The sequence below is a fragment of the Zonotrichia albicollis genome, chromosome 23, assembly GCF_047830755.1.
Source record: "Zonotrichia albicollis isolate bZonAlb1 chromosome 23, bZonAlb1.hap1, whole genome shotgun sequence".
Classification (NCBI taxonomy): Eukaryota; Metazoa; Chordata; class Aves; order Passeriformes; family Passerellidae; genus Zonotrichia; species Zonotrichia albicollis.
Genome location: NC_133841.1, coordinates 3,509,964 through 3,533,956, shown reverse-complemented (window position 1 = coordinate 3,533,956; position 23,993 = coordinate 3,509,964). Strand labels below are relative to the sequence as shown.

Genomic DNA, 23,993 nt, shown 5'->3' with positions numbered 1-23,993 from the left:
ACGGCCAATCAGCTACCAACCAGAGCCAAGCAGAACCAATCAGAGTCAAGCAGGCCAGGGCGGCTCCGCCCCGCCGAGGGGAAGGAGCCCGTCAGGGGGCGCTGTAGGGGCGCGCGCTGGCCCCGCGGCGTCGGATTGGCTGCGCGCGGCGGGGCGGGAAGGGCGCGAATACGCGGCGCGGGAAGCGCTGACGGCAGCGGGGAGGGCTGAGGGGAGACGGGCACGGCAGCGGGGAGCGCTGAGGGGAGACGGGCACGGCAGCGGGGAGGGCTGAGAGGAGACGGGCACGGCCGTGGAGAGCGCTGAGAGGAGACGGGCACGGCAGCAGAGAGCGCTGAGGGGAGACGGGCACGGCAGCAGAGAGCGCTGGGGGGAGACGGGCGTAGCACCGGCACCGGGGAGCGCTGAGGGGAGACGGGAGCGGCACTGAGGAACGCAGAGGGGAGACGGGCGCGGCACCGCCATGGCCTGGCCCTGACCTAATCGCACCGACAGCGGTGCTGCCCTGGCACTGACCGCGCCAGCCCTGCCCTGACCGCCCTGGCACCGGCACCGGCACCTGCACCGACCTGGCGCTGATCGCACCGGTACCGGCCTGGCTCTGACCGCCCGGCCCTGCCCGCTCTCCTTCCGCCCGTGCCCGGTACGCTTCCCTGCAGGGCCGGTCCTGAGCGGTTTCTCTTTGTTTTCAGCGTTCGCTGTGGGCTCTCGGGCTCGGGTGGGTCCGCTCTGGCTCCTTGGCGTGACCTGTCTGCCCTCGGCTCTGCTGCTTTCCCTGCCGGCAATCCCCTCGCTCTCGCTGCTTTGTGCTTTTTTTATGAATTTCACCTGAATAAACCTTTTCTGGGCGCTCCTTTGGGTATAAAGCTCGAGGGGTTTTAGCTGCAAACGTTCAGAGTAAGAACCCCTCTGTCCTGTAAAACGTTAAGTAAAAACAATTTGATGCCATTCTGCAGATAGAGCAGAGCCGTGGGGGAGAGAGCATAGTCGTGGGAGGCAACAGAATTTTTTGCAGAAACAAAGCTGATAATGTGGGTTTTTATTTCTGTAGACCATTTTTGGATGTGAAGGATGGACTTCCCAGTGATTACTATTGGACAAGTACAAAATGTGCTTTCAGCGATGCAGAAGAACTTGGAGTGCCCAATATGGTATGTCAGGGAATAATATTAGTATGGTTAATTTTTTGGAGGTGTGGTTTTTTATTCTCATTTCTTTGAAAGTGCTTTGTCAGTTCCATGGCTTACCAGAAAGCAAAGAGATTTGCACTTAAAACTAAACATATTGATGTTTTGTAAGGCTCAAATGAGAAAGTGCAAGGAAAAACTTACATTTTGTTCTTATGTTCTATATTTTGCTTTTCTATTGAAACCTGAATGTGTCAGTCCTTTATTCAGTGAGGGGGAAAATACATTTGATTGGATTAGAGAATTGTTTGTAAAGGTGGATGGGTTTTTGTCCCTTGTCTCTGAAAGGTAAATGAGGTCTGTAGTTCTTTAATGTTGCATTTAATGTTCATTTAATGTCTGAAGTAGCAAAGGTTCTGGTTGAGGTCTGTAACCTCTGTGCTCTTGTTTTTGTTTCCCTCTTTGTAGCCTGGATGTGGTGCAAGAGCCTGTTTCAACAAAATGTGATCACATATTCTGCAGGTAGGTTTGAAAATTGTAAGTGCAATGCAGTTTTTAATTTCCACATATAATGATGTTGGGTTTATAATTTTTAATTCCATATATACCAGTTTTAATTCTGTTTTTTCAGTGCTAATCATGTATGTATGCTTTGTTTTGGCAACTTCATGTGTAGCTACTTGAGGGGGGGAAAAGTCAGTTCTGTAGAAGAGAGAAATGCAAATTTAAAATGCATCAAAGGGGATTAATTAACTCATTGTAACCTCAAAACAGGAATGCATCCACGATTCACTGAGTGGTGAATGTGTACAGTCACTTTTAGGGACAATTATATCCTCTTGTTACCATCACAAGTGTTCTTCCTTTCTAGATTCTGCATGTTCAAACTGATCAGCAAAAAGAAGAAAGGTGTGGTGGAGTGTCCTCTGTGTAAGACTGAAGTTACCAAGAGGTGAGGAAATCATCTTTGTGAGGGGCTGGAGGATGAGGTGTTGAGCTCTGAGGAAAGATTAACAATAGGCTTAAAATATATTAGCATAAGATATTTATTTATTTAGCTATTACCATAATATATTTTTATTTGATATTTATTTATTTATATTTATTTTTCTTCTGAAGTACAGAAGGAAAGGGTTTTTTTAGTCAGCTGCCCATTCCTAAAGGAGTAAATTCAGTGTCTTACATCAATGTGAGCTTTTTCCAGGTGAACACACCTCTCTCAACAAGTGTCTGTGCTGGATTGGTGTTTAATCCTGGCAGCTGAATTCTCTCTCCTAAACCTATATGAGAAAATTATCTGCTCACTTTTGTGATCATTTCAATTCCTATACTAATGATTCTTTGTTATTCCATGGCAACAATTTCTTCTTGTCTCATCTTCCACTTTGAAGTTTTACCCCTTTTCTGGTTCAGCCAAAATTCTAGAAATATTTATAGTTAGCCTGTTCTTTTGTCTTAAAATAACTTTGTCTGTTCATTTGTCTTAAAATAACTGAAGTGCTGATGTTATTTCAGAAGTCTGAAAGCAAATTCCAGATTTAAGCAACTCATTGAAGGACTGTTGGAAACTATCCATGCTTTTGAGCTTGACACTGGAGTGAAGTGTAAGTGTTGGGAATTTATGTCCCCAGTTTTTTTTTTTTTAAATAAGTTTTTGGCATGTGATTATTTATAAGGTATCCCATTCTAAAATAACTAGAATTAGATCTTGGTAGAATATCTATATAACCAAAATTGGTTGAGAAAATTAGTTTGGAGGATCAAGATCTTCGTTATTACTTGAAGAGTGCTCAGAAAGAATAATCAGACTAGTAATTCAACAAATTTTCTTTTTGGATAAACATATTTTAGCTGTATATTCAATAAGTGCACAGAGTCTAAAGAAAATTATTTCATTAATATATCATGAGTCATACTCAGTGTAATTTTTTTTTTTTTTACCTAATAATATGATTTAGTTTTAAAGAGTCATCACTTTCCTAAAACATCCACGGAAGCCACTGCTGCTGAGTCCCTGTGTAAAGAAAGTTCTGTCATCCAAAGCAAGGGCTTCAGAAACAGGAGGAAAAGTGCTAAAGCAAATGGACAAGAAAACTTCCCCTTGGTAACTGCTTTATCTCATTTCATTTGTGTGGATTGTTTAAAAATGGATTTAGAAAGTGTATATACATAAAAGAATGAAGTAGGAGATTTTGGGTTGATCTCAGATTGATGTTTGATCTGAGTAATCTGCACAAGGCCATCTGTATATTTTTGTTTTCCTAACCTACTTGAGAAAGATGTTTGCACAAAATAACCTGAACTTAATATTGCCATAATACAGTCTGTTCCTGAAACCAGGATTGAGATCTTGTTCCACCTGCTTGCTCCATGAGGCTCTCTAGGGTTTTTACCTTTTTGCTAAAAGGGTTTTGACCTTTTTAGGGGCAAGATCACCACTATATGTGAGAATTCCCAAGGCATTACCCAGCTTGGGGTGTTTGCTCTGTGGCTGTGTTTGTGTTTTCATCTGCTTAATGCAGAATAGAATATTGGACAATACAGAATGTAAGATCAGGCTGGTAATGATTTGATCTGTTAAATGCACGATGCATTGTTTCTATTGACACATTTCATTACTGCTGTCAACATTATAAATCAATTCTGTTGTTCATAGAAGCTACCAATGCATATGAATTAAGTATTTATATCAGCTCCCTGTTAAGATTTAAATAGCTATGCATTTATTTTTTAATACCCCACTGCTGTAAATAACTGTTCCTTTTTGTTTTCCTGTCAGCAGGAAGCTAGTGTGAATATTCAGCTTACAGATGCCAAAATGTGTCACCCAAGAAGCAAAACCCAGAAATCTGGTTCTCAGAAGGGTAATATAGAGTTTGGTAAGATCTGTTCTAAATCCACACTAATTGATCCTTTGTGCAATGTTAGCAAAGTAATGAAAGGTGATTATAGTCTTTATAAAGAATGGTTCAAATGGAATAATGAAAGGTTCAAAGTCTTTGTAAACACTAATTTCTACTTAACAAAATTACAACAAAGAGACAAATTATGGACCATTCCAAGTTGGCAAATCAAAAGGGTTTTTTACCTAATTGTAGTGAACCCTTAAACCTTGGTGTGCACAATCCAGAGAAGGCATTTACAGATGTGCAAAAAATTCCAGCTGTTACACCCAAAGGCAGCCACTGCTTTCTGAAGGATACTAACCTTGTCACAGTGCTTGAGATGAGGATGAAATCTATTTGAGATATTAATATTTTTTGCTATCTATCCTAGCTTTTCAGAATTTTACTTGATCTGGTATTGACTGCTATGAAAAAAAAAGACAAATGCCAAGCATGGCTTATTTTTTATGCTGTTCCTTCAAGGAAGGAATTAAGTTTGTTTCCTCACATTTTTCCTTATTGCATCTGCCAGGAGGCATTTGAATGTATTTCTCTGACTTCCAGCTCCAAATTCTAAATACTTGTAGCTGCTTTGTGTACAAATTTAGAAATTAGAAAGTAACTTTTAGGTGATTAACTTACCAGTCAATGTATTTAAACACAGTTTGATGCTGGAGCCATGTAGATAGTTTTACACAGAAATAATTAAAATTAGGTGAAATACTGGCAAGTCATCCTTCTCTGAATCATTCCAACCAGAGTAACAGATTATTTGTTTTCAGGCTCTGAATCATCTGAAGAGTTTTTTAAACAGGCAACTAAAACTGGGTAAGTAAAGGTGATTAAGGAATTCATTTTTTCTACAGACAATAATTTAATATTCTCATTTCCTGTGTTCTGCTTTCTTAGCATAGGACTGATATAATTCTTAAGCAGAAAAATTTTTCAACTTTGAGGGCATTAGGGTAGAATGGGGGGCTGAATTCCAGCAGTTTGCCATATTTCATGCTTTCAAACTTATTTCTAAATGTTTTGTTGTGGGCATAGATCTTCCATAGAAAAGCAGGCACTGTGCTTTAAAAAGTAAATACTAAATTCAGGATTGCACAAAAAATCTTTTAAAGAAATGGCCTTAAACTCTGAAGAGTTTCAATTGTGCAGCTTGACTTCTCCAGAAATTATTTTAGAGAGCAAAAAGGGAAAAATAAATGCCATCTTCTATTCTGTCTGTTGTGGTTTTATCTGTAACAAAAATAATTTTCCTTTCCCAACAGGTTTGAAGGCAAAGGAGCTGTTCAGATTTCTTCTCAAGCAAGGCTGGAAGAACTTGGGAGTGTTGAGAAAGGGAATGAAAATTCTTGTAATGCACAGCCTGACAAGCTGGGTGCCAAAGAAATAACACTGCCAGGTATCACAGGTGTGTTGTTATTTTGGTGACAAAAGTGATTATGCTTGAAAGACACCACAAGATTTTTATTTCACATGATTGGATATAAATATATATATTTATAATCTTGTATAATGAAGTTCTGTTAATGCCTACAGCTAACACAAGACTGTTCCTGTAGCCTAGATACAAAATGTGGATGTTTGTATACACAGGAACAGAAAGGAAGCAAAAATACAAAACTTAATCTATTCTATGTGAGTCATTACAGATGAAAAAGCACTGATGTAAAAATTTAGAACATGTAATGTGATCTTTCTGCCTTTCCCTAGAGGGAAATTTGTGCAGTGTAATATTAGAGGAATTTAGAAGAACATGTAATATGATCATTCTGCCTTTCTCCAGAGGGAAATTTGTGCAGTGTAATATTCTGGTTAGAAGAATTTAGAAGAACATGTAATATGATAATTCTGCCTTTCTCCAGAGGGAAATTTGTGCAGTGCAATATTCTGGTTAGAAGAATTTAGAAGAACATGTAATATGATCTTTCTGCCTTTCTCCAGAGGGAAATTTGTGCAGTGTAATATTCTGGTTAGGGAGGAAGTAAGAGCAGGTTTTTTTAAAACAAAGTAGCCATTAAGCTTGTTCTTGTGCTTGTGTGTGTAAAATAGAGGTTAATAATTTATTATCCCTATAAATCTGACAGGTGAAGGGGATTTCTCAAAGGAATGTTTGAGCAAGAAGAGCACTCAGAACATCACTGAATGTGCCAAACCTGCCCAAGTGAATGTGACTGGATGCCAAAATTCTCCTTTGGGTGTTCTTGCTGTGGAGCTGCCCCCAGAGCAGTGTGAGAGAGCAGGGGGTGCCAGTCCCACCCTGAATGGGGACACAGAGGAAATGGAGGAACAGCAAAGCCAGCACAGCAGTGACCACCAAGAGTCAGATTTAGAGGATGTCTCAGAGAACAGGCTGGATAAAAGCAGGGGAATGGACACTGATGCACAGAGTGTGGAAGCTGCAGAGGGGTATGAGCCTGAGAATGAATCTTCCCAGGACAGAGAACTTCCTCAGGCAGAGCCCCTTCACTCTGCCCCCCTGAACAAAGTCTCCAAGAAGAGACTGAAGCAGAGCATTCAGAAAGTCAACGAATGGTTTTCCAAAAGCAATGAGATTTTGTCTTCTGGTTCTTCAGTGGATGAATCAGCTGCATCAGCTGATGTCTCAGGGGAAGGAGATCTGTGTTTGTCAGATAAAGAGTCCTGTATTTCAGGAAGGACTGACCCTATGGCAGATTCCATGGGAGCTGCAGCAGTGGAAGGAAAAAAGAGGTGGTCAAAACAAACAGCAGAAGACATTAAAGACAAAATATTTGGCAGAACATACAAGAGAGGGAGGAAATCAAATCCCCCTTCTACCTTGAGAGACATTTTGCCTGCTAGACAAAAGGAAGGTGTGGCTGCTGCTCAGGGCCTGAAGGGTTTCAGCAAAGACAGACTCAAACGAAAGAGGAAGAGTGCCTGCCTGCAACCTGAGGATTTCATCAAGAAAAAAGATACAGAAAAGGGAGATGGGGGCCCTCAAAGTGTTAATGGGGGCCTTGGAGAGGCTGAAGAGAAAAGCTGTGATGAAAGTGTTGCTGTTAATGGGAGTCACCTCTCTCAGAATAGAGCAAATAATACATCAACAGAGCCTGAGGAGGGAGGAGAGTCCACATGGAAGAAAGCTGCTGAGAAGGTCCCTGCCCAGCACTGTGATGGGGAGCCAGAGATGTATAACTGTGATCAGAAAAGCACCAGAAAGAGAAGTTCTACAGCAAAAAGGTGCAGGCATTCCAGCAGAACCATGTGTGCCCTGCAGCTGGTGGTGGACAGAGACTCTGATTTCCCTGACCCAGCTGAGCCCCAGATTGACAGCTACCCCAGCAGTGCTGAGCCTGAGCAAAACCCGCTGAGACGCAGCAGGAGGCTCCAGCTGCTCTCTGAAGAAATGGCAAAAGAAACAAGAAAAAGAGTAAAGAAGAGTAAAAAGAGAAATAGCAGTGATCGTGGGAGGTCTGTCTCTGGAGAGCAGAGGAATGTGGCAGCTCCCTCTGCTGAGTGCAGAGAGCTGAGTGAGCCTCAGGGTGAGCTGAGTTCCAGGCCAGTCACCCGTTTGGAGGGAGGAGATCTGCAAGCAAATGAGGTGCAGGTTAATCTAAAGAATTTACCTGACACTGCAGGAACTGGGAAGAGTCTGTTCAGTCCTTCAGGTCTGCCTTCAAACTGTGGCTCCACTGTGCCTGATACAGGTTCTCAAGACAGCAGAATACTTGGTAGCCCCCTCCTCCTGCAGGTTCCTTCAGTGTCTGCTGGGCAAACGGCTTCTCCCCAGGCTGAGGGGACTGAGTCACCTCCTGCTTCTCCCCCACAGCGTGGCCATGATTCACAAAATGCTCCAGGGCATTTCAAAGCTGAAAGGTTGCCAGTGGCTAAAAATGTTTTGGAATTGAGTAAGGAAGCTGAAGACAGTGACCTGGACACACAATATCTGAGGAACATATTCAGGCACTCCAAGCGCTCCTCCTTCAGCCTTTTTCAGACTCGTGCCCTGGCAGATCCTCCTTCTGAAAACTTCAATCCATCATATGCTGCTCAGGGAGAAAATAAAGCTAGCAAACAATTACAGCCAGAAAGCTTGCAAGAGGAGAGAACTGATCAAAACTTGAGCAGGGTTTCTGAGAAAGATGAAGAGAAAGAGAAGCTTAAGAGCTGTGAGTCTGCACGTGTGGATCCTGTGCCTTGCTTTGCTGTCAGCAGGGATGACGTTTCACAGGCTGCAGAGGAAGGGACTCTGACACCAGCAGGAGCAGGGACTGCTCAGGCTGAGCACAAAAATGGATTGCTGCAAGAAGAGCAGGGCAGTGAAAAGCCAGTGTCAGATGAGACAGGGACAGAAAGTGGTTTGGGACAAAATCCCATTGATGAAAGTGATGGAAGCCAGAGTGACCAGAGTAACACAGAGGAGCATGAGTCCAGCCAGAATGATTTACACACAGGCCAGGCAAACAGCTTCAGTTCAGAAAGCAATCAGGCAGCAAGGACTGAAGTGGTTGATTGCACAGAACCAATTCTACATTTTCAATCCACATCAACGATTTCTTCTGCAGCTTGTCAGCAAAGCCCTGCTGATCTCAGCTGTGAAGTCATGAGGACAAAAAGTAGCAGAAGAGGAAGAAAATGTGTAAATGGGAATGAAGAAGAAGCAGCCCAAACTGTTAGCACAGCTGCAGAGGCTCTGGAAGAACCTCTTGGGGAGAATTGTGGCCTTACAGGTTTGTCTGAAACCCCTGATGCCCTGCTGTGCTCTGACCCTGACACTGAGGAGAGCCCCAGCCTGTGTGACACTGACAGGAAGGAGCAATCTGCAGTGTTTGTGAGAAGTGACAGTGCAGAGCTGCAGAGCAGAAATGCAGATTCCAAACCAAGACCTCGAGGTCCTGGAAAGCCTCGAAGGCGAGTGCAGAAATTGCCATCTTCAGATGAAGAGTCCTGTGAGGATGAGGAGTTGCCCTGCTTCAGGACACTGATCTTCAGCAAATCAGCAAGCACCCCTTTGCAGGCTGATCAACAAATGGCACCTGAGGTGGAGCCTGCAGTGGCAGAGAGTCCAGGCAGCCCCAGTGTGGGTAAGGATGGCAATGCTCTGCAGAAAGTGCCAGAAGCTTCCCTAGGTCACGTGTGTGCTTCACCAAGCCAGGAATCAGAATGCTCTGTCAACTTATTTTCTTCCCAGTCCAACATGTCTGAGGAGTCACTGAATGGAGCACAAGAGCTGAGCAAACATTTGCCACAAGCTCAGGTGCCCAAACAAATGAGCAGTGTCAATGAGAGTAAAGAAACTTCTGGTGGAGGGCTGAAGGAAACCAAAGATGAAAGCCAAGAAGATCCAGACATGGGAGCAAACCTAGGTACAAACCAAGATTTTTCTCTCTGCAGCTTTGTTTGTAATGTACTTACATCAAGGGTTTTGGTGTGTGCATGGAAACTTTGTTCTGTATTAAGAACAGAACTCTTCTAGAAGAATGTGTCAGTCTCAAACAAAAACCCCTCAGTGGGTTATTTCCTAAAAATTATGTTCTTCCAGTGCTCTTTGTTCAGAGCACAAATGAACAGACTGACTGTTTGATGGGAATTCGTGTTTGAGGGAAATGCTGGTTCTCTTACTGCAATGGGATACTTCCATTGTCAGCCAAATTTCCCAGCCTATCCAAGCTCTTTCCCCAGATGAAATGTTTCTTGAAATTGGCTGTTGAATTTTGTAGTGAATATTTTGCCTTTTTTATGGCCTTTGTAAGTGTTTTGGGCTCTTTCATCCCTGTTGAAAGAGAATTCTGTTGAAACACTGAATTCTGTTTACTTTGTCATGTGTGTGACATGGTGTTCTTCGAAATATTCACTTAAAAGAAATCTGTCCTAACTTCACCATTTTCAAAACTTGTCACTTTAGTGTTACAATTTTTAGTTCTCTAAAACTTCCACATTATGGGTAATGTTGGTTTGTTGTTGTTTGGTGGAGTTTTTTCTTTAACTCAGGGGTTTTTTTTCTACTTTCTTCAAGGTGAAGGATGTGGATCTGACAGTGAAATGAGTATTGTGGAAGATTCCTGTGGAGCTTTCTCTCAGGGTGAAATCCTCACCACACAGGTGAGTGCTTCATGCCCTGAGTGCAGGAGCAGGCTGTGAACTCAATGCAGTGGAAAATTCCTTTCATCATAATTCTTTATCATTAAATTACTTCCAAAAGCATAATTAATGAAGATCTACACAGCTGCTTCTGTGCCATTATTTGTCCAGCTTTCCCTCCCCTGGTGACCTTACCCTGCAATGGCCACAGCTTATTATATGAGATTGGTTACAGAACTTAATTATGGGAGATGTTAATTAATGCATCTCCACGCTTGGCCAGTGCTGCAAATGTCACCTCCCTATATTTAAAAACTTTAATGATAAGAATATATAAGAATTTGGTGATAAGAAGTAGATTTATTACAACGTGATATTTAAAATCGGAGACTTTTCTTCCTTGTGTAAAGATTAAATCAAATAATTCCATATTAGATATTACAGGTACAAGTCCCAGCAGGCAGTGTCTGATGAAAGCTGTGTCTAGCAGTGAATTTTCTGTCTGCTGTTAAAATCCTGAATGCTGCCCAGTGACCTGACTTTATGTATTGGGTTATTTATGATTTGGGCTGGGGGTTCTGATAAAGAAAAGTAGAGAAATCAAATTGAAGGGTAGAGGCTTGGGGGTTTCTTGTTTTGCTTTGGGGTTTTCCTTTGTCCTGTGTGACTTTCAGATAAGTTTTATTCCAACTCTCTCTTCAGCATTTTCAGCCCTATGGGCCTTATTTACATCCAAAAAAAATTGAATTGAATTTTTGTGCTTTATGGATGTGCTGGGGGATTTGGGCTGGGGGTTCAGTTGAGAGTTAGAGGCTCTGAGTTTTTGTTTTGCTTTGTGGGTTTTCTTTGTCCTGTGCTCTGATGCCAGCTCTCTCTTCAGCATTTTCAGCCCTGTGGGCTTTATGTAAGTCCCAAAAAAAGTGAATTTCATTTTTGTGCTCTATGGGTTTAATGGGGGATTTGGTCTTGGGGTTCAGTTGAGGGTTAGGGGTTTGGGGTTTCTTGTTTTGCTTTGGGGTTTTCCTTTTCCTGTGTGACTTTAAGATAAGTTTTATGGCAACTCTCTCTCCAGCATTTTCAGCCCTATGGGCTTTATGTATGTGAGAAAAAAAAAAAAAAGTACTTTAATTTTTGTGCTTTAGGGGTGATTTGGATGATTTGGGCTGGGGGTTCAGCTGAGGCTTGGGGTTTCTTTGGGGTTTTTCTTTGTCCTGTGTGACTTTAGGATAAGTTTTATTCCAACTCTCTCTCCAGCATTTTCAGCCCTATGGGCTTTATGTAAGTCCAAAAAAAGTGAATTTAATTTTTGTGCTCTATGGGTTTATTGGGGGATTTGGGCTGGGGGTTCAGTTGAGAATTAGAGGCTCTGAGTTTTTGTTTTGCTTTGTGGGTTTTCTTTGTCCTGTGCTCTTATGCCAGCTCTCTCTTCAGCATTTTCAGCCCTGTGGACTTTATGTATGTACAAAAAAAAAAGTGAATTTAATTTCTGTGCTTTGTGGGTGCTTCTCCTGTTTGCAGCATCCCTGAAATGTGGAGCTGGCAGGGCACTGCTCCTCCTGCAGCTTCATGGATGGAGGTGCTGGGATGGAGGGTGGGTTTGGGTTTGTGGGGATGGGTTTGGGTTTTCTGTTTGCTTGGGAGTTTTTATGGCTCAGTAACAAAAAGGCTCCACATGGTGCCAGTGCTGGAGCTGCAGATGGAATGTTCTGTGCAAATTGCTCCATCATCTAAAGGGTTTGGGTTTTATAAAGGTCTTTTGAAACTCTTTGAGCTGTTCTTATGCTGCCTATGGCATGGTTTGATCATGTAATTTTTGAGGAGGGACATAAGGAAGAATATTATGAAATGGTTCAGTCCTTTAAATGATCTTTGGGGCTTTAAGTAACTGTGGGAAATGAAGACTCAATTTAAAATTTAATAATGAGCATTATGGATTGAGCTACTAATGGAGTTTAGACAGAATTACTTTCAAATAAATTTGTGCAGGAATTGTGGTGTTTTCTGACTGATTAAACTCTGAGGCATCTAAACTGAAATAACACAACTGGCAAAGTGAGTGTGTGGTTGTTTGGGTGGGTTTGCTCTGATTTTGGATGTGTGCACTATTTGTTACACTAAAACCACCACTGCCACCTTTCCAACATGTGACAAAAACTGAATTCAAAACCATCCTGCTCTTTCTAATTCTCAAATGTTTGTGAAAAAATGAACCCTGAGTTTGCTTGTGTTGGCATTCCTGTGCTCCTTTGCAGCAAAAGAATGCAATGCAGAATAGCCTGAAAAAACTTCAGCAAGAAATGGCTGCGCTTGAAGCTGTGCTAAAGCAGAACGGGAGCCAGAGCTGGGCAGTTTTACCTGTCCAGAGGGAGCTGCCACATCCCAGTCCTGAAGGAGCATCTGAAATGGAGCAAACAAGACCAGAAAAAAACAGGTCATTTATTTTTTTGGAGTTTTGGGGGTTTTTTAATGTTTTTTTCTAAATTTTTATTTAGAAAAAGAAATCTTAAGTATCCCCGATCTTCTAGGAAATTACAATAATTTCACTGCTGCTACATTTTTTCTGATGCTTAAAAGAGTGAAAAGGCATTAAAATCAATTTCCCTCTCTCAAGGTCCCCAGAATTGCTGCTTTCAGCTTCTAAATCCTCTTTCAGGAAGAGCTCAGATCTGGGGAAAGGCCCTGAGTGTGACAGTGCAGCACAGAACAAAACTCCCTCTGAAAAAACAAAACCTGTGCAGGAACACAGGCAGTGCCAGCTTGAAGCAGGTAACACTGAAGAGATTTTTGATTTCTGGTGGTTTTCCCCTGTTCTTTTCATGTTTTTATATATCAGCAAGATACAAATTTTTCCTGTAAATCTATTATTTTCATTTATATATTCCTGATCATTTTAAAAAGGTGTTGTTGCTACTTTGCTAGCCCAGCTGTATGGCTGCCCATCAAATGGGGTGTGGCAGCTTTTTGACAGCAATAAAGAGTTTTTCTGTCTCCCTTCTAAATTCAGACAATTTGACAAATATGGAACTCAAAGTTCCAGGGGTATGCTACTCAGATTTCCAGGTATTTTATTGTCTTGCCTATAGATCATGAAAAAATAATGTTGGAGGCAAAGATGAAGTAATAAACACAGAAGGAATTAATAAACACAAAGAAGTAATAACACAAAAGGAGAGCAAGTATCTGCAGAATTTAAACCTAAAACAGCAACAACCTTCTGCCATGACTACAAGAAAAATGCAGTTTTCTCAAGGAGTAATTTCTTGTTTCCTTCAGAAAATGCAGAGGAGCAGAATTCTGGGACTGGACAAAACAGTGCATCAGTGCCATCAGATCTGTTTGGGAATGTGACCCAGAGTTCAGATCATTCTTCCTCCTCTGCAATGCATTTTATCCCTCAAACTGCAGAAGCCACAGCTGGGCCTGTTGTGGCTCAGAGCACTGGAAAAAGCTCTGGCCCAGGACACAAATTTAAAAAAAGTGAATTTTTTCCTGTACCTGTTCTGCACAATTCAACTGGGAAAGAAAATGCTACAAATCCAGTGAGGACCAAGAGGAAAGAAATGTCAATTGTGGTCTCAGGGCTGAATCACAGTGAGCATGTAAGTAGAGTTCAGAATTTGGAGATCACTAGTTAATAATTGCTGATTACCACTAGAATCCTCAATAGAGAGATCTCTAAGTGTAACAAAAGTAACCTTGCAGGAATTGCAAAAAGAAATCTTGCAGCCAAACTTGATCACTCCTAAAGCTGTGAGGATGCTGCCTGCAATGGCACTGTTAAACTTAGTAAAATTTGAATTTTTTGAACAATTCCTGATGTCTGAGGGGGGAAAACACAGGATTGCAAAGCCTTGGGGCTGGGGAGGGGCTGTGGGTGTTTGGCCCAGTCAGTGTTCTCAGATGATGCTTCTTCACCCAAATTCTGATCCATAGCCAGCATTCTGTAAATAGGAATTGTGAGTTGCTAATAAACCTGTTTGTGCACTCAGTTTCCAGAAGGATTTGGCTTTTAGGTTATAAAACACACACCAAGAGCTCTGCATTACTTTAGTCTGTTGAATGGTGCAAAAACTAAATGTACTTTCTGTGTGCCAGCACATAAAACTGTTACTTTAAAGTAAATATCCTATTACATTATGCTCCTAAAAAGTGGGGCTGTTGAGGGTGTTAAAATTGTTGCTAACTTTGATTTTCTTTACTGCTTTTCAGTTGGTGGTCCAGAAGTTTGTGAAGAAAACTCAGAGCACTTTATCCAATCACATTACTGAAGGAACAACCCATGTCATCATGAAAACAGGTTTGTTGGGAGCTGGGGGACCAAATCCTCTATTGACAGAAAATATAGAATTTTACCTTCAGTTCAAACACCAAGCAGACAGGTCAGCAATAAATTTAATAAGTTTGAGGAAAAGGTATTGATTGTTTGCTCTACTGCAAGTTTTTGTTTGAGCTTGTGAGTTTTCTCATTCTGTTCCAGAGGAAAAGTGTGAGGGCATGTTTTCCCTTGTGTAATTCCAAGTTAATTTTACTTGCTATTTGTTTCTTCAGCTGTTTGCTCCTAATGTTCAGGTGTTGACAGCACACTGGTGTGAAGTAGTTCAGAACCAACCAAAAAGAAACAAAGATAATTCACAAAGAAATCCTCCTTTTTCTGGCCTCTTCTCTTTATTGAATAATTTTTTAAATTGGTACGTGTGATTAAACTGAAGGAAATGAGCAGAAATGATTAAACTGAAGGAAATGAGCAGAAATTAGTAACATCATCAACATTTGAACCTTTGTACTCTTTGCACTTAGCAAAAAGTGTTTGTTTTTACAGACAGGTACCCTGAGCTGTGTTTTTCTGGTAATGGCAGAACTGAAAAAGGTTTTGGTGTTGTTTGACAAAACTGAAAGAGGTTTTGGTGTTGTTTGGCAAAACTAAATGAGGTTTTGGTGTTGTTTGACAAAACTGAAAGAGGTTTTGGTGTTGTTTGGCAAAACTAAATGAGGTTTTGGTGTTGTTTGGCAAAACTAAAAGAGGTTTTAGTGTTGTTTGGCAAAACTAAAAGAGGTTTTAGTGTTGTTTGGCAAAACTGAAAGAGGTTTTAGTGTTGTTTGGCAAAACTGAAAGATGTTTTACTGTTGTTTGGCAAAACTAAAAGAGGTTTTACTGTTATTTGGCAAAACTAAAAGATGTTTTATTGTTGTTTGGCAAAACTAAAAGAGGTTTTACTGTTATTTGGCAAAACTGAAAGATGTTTTACTGTTGTTTGAGGGAACTAAAAGAGGTTTTACTGTTGTTTGGCAAAACTAAAAGAGGTTTTACTGTTGTTTTTCCTGCAGATGAGGAGCTGGTGTGTGAACGGACCCTGAAGTATTTCCTGGGCATTGCAGGAGGGAAGTGGGTGGTTGGTTACCAGTGTAGGTATCCCTGCTGCTGGAGATTTTGCCCCTCTGCCCTGAATGCAGTCTTCACTTGTTGCACTAAAGAAAAAGGATCTCTTCATGCCTTCCATCTGTTTTGCAGTGTTTCTTCTAAATACTTCAAAAGAAATTAAAATTAAGAAACACAAGCAGCAAAATCAAGCTTCTTCCTCTTGTGAATTACTTACTCTGTTTCTGCTCCCCACTGTGGCAAAAGCCTTTCGTCCCTCTTAATTTAAATCTTTGTGATCCATGGCATCAATTAGTGTAAAATCAGGATTATTTCTAAATGGTAAAAACATTCTTTAAATATTTAGTGTTATACTGTATTCCTTTAGCACAAATACCTTCAATTTAATGTAGCAATGAAGTCAGAGTTCTGATAGTGGAAGAACCATTCTGCTGGATAAAATGACTTTTCTGATCTTTTTATTTAGGGATAATTCAGTCTTTTAAAGCAGGAAGAGTACTGGATGAGGTAAGTTCTTTTATATTGAGTGAAATGTCAAATGGTTAATAAATGCTGTTCATGATGAACTTAGGAATTTATTTGTGTGGACAGACAGATACTGTCTAAATATTTAAAATGGAATTTTATCTGTAAAACCTGGGGTTCTGGACTTATGAGTTTATTTGTATTGCACAGATAGATACTGTCTAAATATTTAATATGGAATTTTAGCTCTGAAACCTGGGGTTCTAGTTTTACCAAATCCACACTTAGGCCCTGTGCATTCTTTGATGTTGAAGACACAATGAGTTCCTATTGTTTTTAACAGCTTATAGACAGATTTTTATAAGTGTTTCTACTGATATTAATAGATTCTAGCATAGAGCAAAAGATCCATTCTTTGCTTAAGGAAATAATGTTACATACAGATAATCTCTATCAAGTAACACTTTGCTGATAAGACAATTACAGTCTTGGAGTGTGCTGCTTCTTTTATTTAGTTTGCTAGATTGCTATACAGTTTGAGTAAAATTTGTTTATTTAAAAATTGCCTGATGCTGCAGGGGTTTCATACTCCAGCATTTCTCTTGCAAAGCCTTTTCATTCATGTTGTGAACACAGTCATGGATTTTCAGTTCTGAAATCTGACACCTTCTTGGATTTTCAGTTCTGAAATCTGACACCTTGTTTTGAAGCAGAACTCTGACAGCAAAGTCTCCTCAGTCTCTTCACTTCTGATTCCTTGCTTTTTGTTGTGTCCCAGGAGAACTTTGAGGTCAGAGGAGATGTCATCAATGGGAGGAACCATCAGGGTCCCAAGAGGGCCAGACAGGCCCTGACTGCAAAGGTACAAAGCCCATCAGGGATCAAACTCTGGCCTGGCTGAGCTGCTGGAGCCTCTCTGAACACAGAGTTGTACAAATGAATCATTTTTATCCATGAAGGGGAGCTCTGTCAGCAGCAGGGCAGATATTCTGTAGGGGCTCACTAAGCTTGGAGTGTCTTTATTTATAACAGAGGGTTAGTGGTCTTTGATATTCTTTTAGTTTTATTCTTAAATTCTTTTGGTTGGTAGGTTACAAAAAGCTTTGTGGAATAGTCACAACTTGATAGCAAGGCCTGGAAATGCAATGAAAACAGCAAATAAATAAAAAACCCAGCATATAAAGCATTGCTCTTTAAAAACCCCCTGTGAACTCCAACATCTTCCTTGCTTTTCAGATTTTTAAAGACTTTGAGATCTGTTGCTGTGGACCCTTCACTGACATGACTACAGGTGTGTCATTGCATGAATGGTCAACATAAAAAATATTTGGAGGGACACTGTGCCTTCACCAGAATTGTACATGTCTGCGTGATTTTTACCTCTTTTCCTCTGTAAATCTTAAAATACCTACATGGGGTAAGGTGTAGGTAAATAATTTTATCCAGTTCTAGCTCCAAATGGAGTGGAAATTTTGTTCTCTTCTATTTGGATGTCCTCAGACAACCCCCTGGCAATTCTGCTGCATTTCAAACTAAGCCTTTTACCTCTGGATAAATTATCTAGGAAAAGCATTCATGTCATGCTGTCTGGTAATTAATTGTTTTTGATGCTCTTGATCTCTCATATTTGAGCATTTTTTCTTCTGTCTTAGTAAACAGTTCCTAAATCTCCTTGTCCCAGCAGTTGACACATCTCTGTTGTAGCCTCCTGTCTGCAGGAGCCAGTGTTAAAAGTGAAACTCTTTAACAAAGCTAGAAGTTAATATAAAGAGAAAAAGCTGTTCAGCACAGCTTCATTTTTTATTTTTGAAATTTAATGAACTCTGTTACAAGTTTTTGAAAAATTAATTATTTTTCTACTTCAAGTATTTGTACTTGACTTCCCATTTTTTATGGCTTATTCAGCAGATACTTTCTGATTTATTAAAGTTGTATTATCCACTATAACTTCATTTTTGACTGGATGAAATATACTCACATTTCTTGACATTTACAGTAATTGCTGCAAAGGATGCAGTGCTTTCACCTGCTGCAGTGATCCTCAATTTTGGCTCTTATGCTTGAGAGATTTCATCTTCTTCACTACCAATTCAACAAATTGGTGCAAATTAAGTACTTTGGCTACTTCTGTTAATGAGAGATAATCACAGTTCAAACTTCTCCTTTTTAATTTCCATTTCACCTCTTGCATCCTTATGAGAAGAGGAAATAAATGGTGATTTTTTTCAGGGTTTGGTTTTGTGCAGAGCTGCCTGGGGAGTGAGGGAGGGGGGAGCTGATGTTCCCCAGCAGGTTTTGAAGTGAAAAAATTTTGTTTTCTGCTCACATCTCCTGCAGATGATGGTGGTTTGTGAATTGGAACAAACCCTTAGGGAATTGTGTCAGCTCCAATGTGATAGAAAACACTGAAGTGGCTGTCACTGACACATTGTCTGAAAAATCCCTTAGCCAGGATTGCTTCTCCTGGGAAGCTGAGAAGCCTCAGAGAAAAATGAAAACAATATTATCTGATTGCTTCTCCTGGGTTTTGCTGCTTTGGGATGTGATTTGGAGATTGTTTGATTGGTTTCATATGAATTGTTTTTATTTAATGACCAATCACTGTCAGGCTGTGTCAGGACTCTGGAAGGAGTCATGAATTTTCATTATCATTCTTTGTAGCTTCCTGTCTTTATTTTTTCTATATTCTTTAGTATAGTTTAATATTGCATTCTATAATATACTATAATTTACTATAATATGCTATATTATACTATACTATACTGTACTATAATGTACTATAATATAATATACTATAATATAATACACTATAATATAATATAATTATATTATTATATTATATAATATAATAATATCTAATGGTATTGTAATATATAATATTGATAATATAATAATATATAGTAATATACATAATAAATATTATATTATATTATATTATAGTATAATACAGTGTAATATAGTAGTGATAATTATTATAATATATAATAAATATAATTTAATAAAATATATATAATATAGTATATAATATATTGTAATATAATAAATTATATATAATATTTATATATTTATAAAATATTATACTATATTTATATATATAAAGAATATATATAATATAGTATATAATATAATATAAATATGATATAATAAAATAACATAATATAGTATAATACAGTATATAGTATAATATAATATAGTCTAATATGATTTTAAGATATATTGTATTTAATATATAATGCATAATATATTGTATAACATTTGATAAAATATATAATGTGGAACACAATATTTAATATACTATATAATGTGTAGTATAATATTTAATATCAAATTATATGTAATATAATACTACAATTATATAACACTATAATTAACATATAACTATATATATTATATATAATTAACACTATAATTAATATAGTATAATATGTAATATACTATTTATCCTTCTAAGAACATGGAGTCAGATTCTCATCTCTCCCCTCATTGGGGTTATCTGCAAATTCCACAGTGACTGAACTGATTTCATCTGATTTCCTCAGAGCAGCTGGAGTGGATGGTGGAGCTGTGCGGTGCCTCTGTGGTGAAGCAGCCTGGGCAGTTCACAGGCACAGCAGTAAGTGCTGAGGAGCTTTTACCTTCCCAAAGTTCCCTCCCACAGCCTGGCAGTGCCCCTTGGCTCCTTTGGAGCAGAGACATGGTTGGTGTTGGCCACATCACCAATTTGTCTTGAAATCAGCACTGAGCCTTCCCTTCCCAGCTCCCAAAGCCTTTGAGTGTTCTCACAGAATTTCTGGGAGAAATTACAGAAGAATCTTGGGAGCTAATGTCTTTCTCCCTCTACTTAAATTCCTCTCTGAAGTGAAACTCTGAAATTAGTTAATGCTCTCTATAAATAAATATATAATTATATAAGAACGGACAACAACAGCATTTTTATTTTTTATCTTAAAATCCTAGAGTTCTACTGCAGTTGTGGTTGTGCAGCCAGATGCTTGGGAAGAAAACACGGATTATGGAGGTAAAACAACATTTTTTGAGCTGCTTTCTGGTCCACATCAAGTGTCTTTATCACACCTGTCCTTTTAATAGCTAAACATCAGAGGGTTGTAGAGAAATCAAAACTCTTATTAATGGAGATGGATGTATGTCTTGTAAGAAAAATCTAGAAGGACAAAGCAGATTGTTTCAAGAGCCAGTTTGAAGAGCTGCTCTGGCAGCTGTTGCCTCAGTTGTCCTCTGTTTCATCAGCTTTACAGAAACTTTTCTAATTTAATAGTTTTTAAAAGGTAGGGAAGGGTGTCCTTGGAGCACCAGTGAGATCTAGGAGACAGCCTCAGATGGAACAAGATTGCCTTGTTCTGAAAAGGTCGTGTTAAAAAGCCTGAACAGATGTAGTTTTGCATTTTTTTTCCTTTAAGCAAAATGCTCAGGAGAAGCCATGAGGCTTTGAAAGGGCAGGTGGGGTTCTGGGAGGAGTGGGAGCTGGTTAGGCTGCACTGAGGTCCAACAAAACAGGGGAGCAGGATGATGATGTAGAAAACCCAGCTGTTTCCATGGCACTGGAAAAAAAGAGAAAATAAAAAGATCCTGCCATGAGGAGGAACAGTCTGAGAACACTTCAGTAATTTTCTGTTGCTTCTCTTAATGAGACTCATTGCTTGTCACACACTCAGTGTGTCTGGGCAGACAGGAACCAAAGCTCTGCCACTGAGATCCTAAATGAAAAGATAACAACTCCATTCTTGATTTTTAGTGTTTATGTTGTGGTGTTCACTGCTGCCAGCTCTGCTCCAGGAGCCCAGCATTACCTGCCTTGAGAGGCGCTGCCACATCTCTGCTTTTGTAGCAAGCTTTTAAAAAGCAAACAGCTTCTTCTCACAGCCATCAGTGCCTCACCTTCAGCTTGTTTGGAGCTCTTGCTGACAGCTGCATCGTTTATTTCTGTGTCTTTGTCTTGCAGCAATCCAGCAGCAGAGCAGCGTTGCCCTGGTAACTCGGGAGTGGGTCCTGGACAGCGTGGCTTGCTACCGGTGCCAGGAGCTGAGCGCTTACCTCGTGTCCTGAGGGTGAACAGCAGCTCTGAACAATCATAAAATCACTGAAATATCACCCTCCAGAAGGTGCAATTACCCCTGTTCTTTAGAGCTTTGCATTAGCTTAAAGGGCTGTGAGATTGTGAATGTTAAACCAATTTTAAAAGTTAGAGAATGTAGTGTGAGGCCTCCTCAGAGAAATGGGATTGTTTGCCACTGCAGCCAGTTTCTGTGTAAAGACTTGGGGACGGTCATTTCCTCAAAAGAGGAATATTGGGCTCAAGGTTTCCATTCAAACACACCTGCCCTCTGGAATCACCTCCACGTTTCCATTCTGCTTAAATACAAACCCTGGGTGCTATTTTGTGATTCATAATGCACCAGCCTTGGCCACTGATTGATTATGGTTGTGTTGAAAACTCTACAAACAGCTTTCCTGTTGTGCATCACAGTGCCAGAAACCTAACCAGAAACACAGGGATGGGCCCCAGAAATGCAATGATTGAATCCAAACAGAAAGGAAGGATTAAAACCAGAATTAAAATTTAGTACCAGTGCTGTCAGGCTGATTTCTGGGCAGTATATGTGGCACTGTGGAAGGATAATGAATAGATGCATTTTAGTATCCTGGTGACCCATGATAAGGCCAAAAATATCTGCTTCTAATAGTCCCTGCTTGCAAAATGAGGCTGCAAAGAAATTGGCTTTTTATGAAAGAAAATATCTTGCTTGTTTCTGTTGCCAAGCAATTCAATTTCATATCTAATTTTGTACTTTGGGAGCAGAACTGCTTGTTTAAAAAGCAAAAAAGAATGTAGCTAAGTTCATAAAATTGTTTTGTGATAAGATGCTGCTGTCTTGGAAAGTTACAGAAAGTATGTTTATAAATATTTGAATGCACAGAAGAAATAAAATTATTTTGGCAAATATTTACCTACTTGTTTAGCTTTTATATGAACCAGCCCCTCAGTCTGCGTTGAGACATGAATGAAAAACCACCTTAGCCCAACCTCCTGAAATGGGGAAGGAAGTGGAGAAGGTAAAAAATGTAAATGAGAATTTCAGAGATGCAATCAGAGCTGCAGTTGCTATCAAGCTGAGAAGTGAAAGTGTTATCAGCTCTGCTGCAGCTGCCCGGTGCAGGTGGGCTGATCCAGCATTGTGAGGGCTGGGAGCCTTTGCTGAGCTGCTGCTCCCTCCTGGGTGACAATTGCAGAGCTCCCAGGCTCTGCCCAGCCTGACCTGCAGCCTGCTGGCCTCATCTCTGCTGCTCTCATCTCTGCTGCTCTCATCTCTGCTGCTCTCATCTCTGCTGCCCTCATCTCTGCTGCTCTCCTCTCTGCACCCTGCTGGCCTGGCTGTTGGATAATCTGCATTTCAAAGGCAGCTGGAGGCAAGGGCTAAACACTCCCTGTTGGAGGCAAGGGAAAGGCCAAGCAAAACTGTTCTGCTTTGTGAAACTGTCCCCAGATATTGATGCAAAGATTGTTTTTATCAGGTCAGGTACCTGACTGTCTACAGGAATGACACCCATGGTGCTGCTGTTCCTCCTTGAAGGTGACTGAATCTGTGGAAACTCTGTTTCTGTAATCTGTGAGCTTTGCTGGTGATCTCCACCTGGTGTAAGATTTGAAATGATTTCCAGGCAGCTGAAGCCAAGGAGTGCTCCCAGAGGAGGGGATGGGGCTGTCCTGGAGCCCTCTGCCCCTCTCCAGTCACAGCTCTGAGTTCCCTGTGGGTCTGAGAGGCCTCAGAGGAGACCCTGGGGCACCTGGAATGGCCCTGCTTTGGTTTTCAGTGGCCTCTGCCACCAAATCCTTCCCTCTGTCCCATCAGTGCCCTGTTCCAGCTGGGGGCTCCAACCCCCAGTGTGAGAAATGACAGAGCCCCTGCTGTAAGGTGAAAACAAACCGAGAGTGAGCCACCTGCCTTTCCCATGTGTTTACTCTGCAGCTGCCAATGAATCACCTCATTGCATTGAATCAATCAACCCATTGTAATCAATTAAAATGAATGTATGTATGCAAAAATGGCAAATGCTTCCCTCAGCAAGGGCCTCGGGGGAGCAGCCTGTCAGCAGCCATGCTCTGCAAAGCTTCTTCCATTTCTCTAAGCCAATAAATACAAATGCTGAGCACTTCAGGACCTGAATATTAATGCAGGTAATTAAACATGGGGTTTTTTTTTTCCTAGCAGATGACTCCATGAGCAGAACCTCCTCCCTGTCTGGCCTGTGTTGCATGAGCAGACCCTTGGCCTGTGATTTATCCCCACAGAAAGGTGGGAAGGGGGCACAGAGGACATCCTTGGGAAAGACAGCCGTGTGCAAGAGCCAGATAAAATTCCCTCCTCCTTTTTGATAAATACCGAGCTCGTGAACAAGCCCAGGGTGGTGGTTTGAAATTGTAACTGAGCCTGAGCTGTGCTTCCTGCTGCCCCTGGTTGTGTTCATGGGCAGGGGCTGCTGAGAGCAGCAGAGCAGCCCCAGCCCTCTGCTGGGACCCCTCCCCTGCAGCAGTGACCCCTGGCTGAGAGGAGAAACACAGCAATCATTAGTACAGCAAATAATTATTTGTTATAATCCTCTAAAATTGTGGAGAGTTTAAGGAATGCCCTGTCTTTACCCAGGTGTGCTTTCCCCACCCCAGCTCCTCCTTTCCCACATTTCAGCTGCTGTGGGAGCAGGGAAAGGAGGAAATATAGCAATAATTATTATAGCAAATAATTATTTGTTAAAACTCTAAAATTGTGGAGAGCTAAAGGAATGCCCTGTCTTTACCCAGCTCTGTCTTTCCCCACTCCAGCTCCTCCTTTCCCTCATTTCAGCTGCTGTGGGGAGCAGGGAAGGAGGGAAACACGGCAATGATCATTATAGCAAATAATTATTTGTTAAAACCCTGTAAAATTGTGGAGAACCTCTTCTCTAAAATTGTGGAGAGTTTAAGGAATGCCCTGTCTTTACCCACCCCAGCTCCTCCTTTCCCACATTTCAGCTGCTGTAGGAGCAGGGAAAGAAGGAAATATAGTAATAATCATTATAGCAAATAATTATTTG

At 40.7% G+C, this 23,993-nt stretch overlaps 1 protein-coding gene across 7 annotated transcripts; it reads left to right on the top strand.

Annotated features, from left to right (window-relative positions):
* The first annotated feature begins 72 nt into the window (after positions 1-72).
* On the top strand, positions 73-23,542 carry BRCA1 (BRCA1 DNA repair associated). 7 transcript variants are annotated; one of them, XM_074557978.1, is made up of 22 exons: positions 73-643; positions 1,052-1,151; positions 1,596-1,649; positions 1,999-2,079; positions 2,643-2,731; positions 3,086-3,231; positions 3,907-4,006; positions 4,795-4,840; positions 5,287-5,420; positions 6,106-9,348; positions 9,999-10,084; positions 12,316-12,494; positions 12,675-12,829; positions 13,337-13,662; positions 14,273-14,360; positions 15,389-15,466; positions 15,907-15,947; positions 16,684-16,767; positions 17,142-17,196; positions 19,450-19,518; positions 19,863-19,923; positions 20,866-23,542. In XM_074557978.1, exons 2-22 carry the CDS (start codon positions 1,072-1,074, stop codon positions 20,996-20,998), a joined length of 5,328 nt encoding a protein of 1,775 aa, XP_074414079.1. In that variant the 5' UTR covers positions 73-643; positions 1,052-1,071; the 3' UTR covers positions 20,999-23,542. The 7 variants fall into 7 exon arrangements, with proteins under 7 accessions (XP_074414079.1, XP_074414082.1, XP_074414080.1 ...); XM_074557981.1 differs by having other exon boundaries at positions 3,910-3,991; positions 5,287-5,429; positions 20,866-23,541; XM_074557979.1 differs by having other exon boundaries at positions 3,907-3,991; positions 5,287-5,429; positions 20,866-23,541.
* Positions 23,543-23,993: the final 451 nt, after the last annotated feature.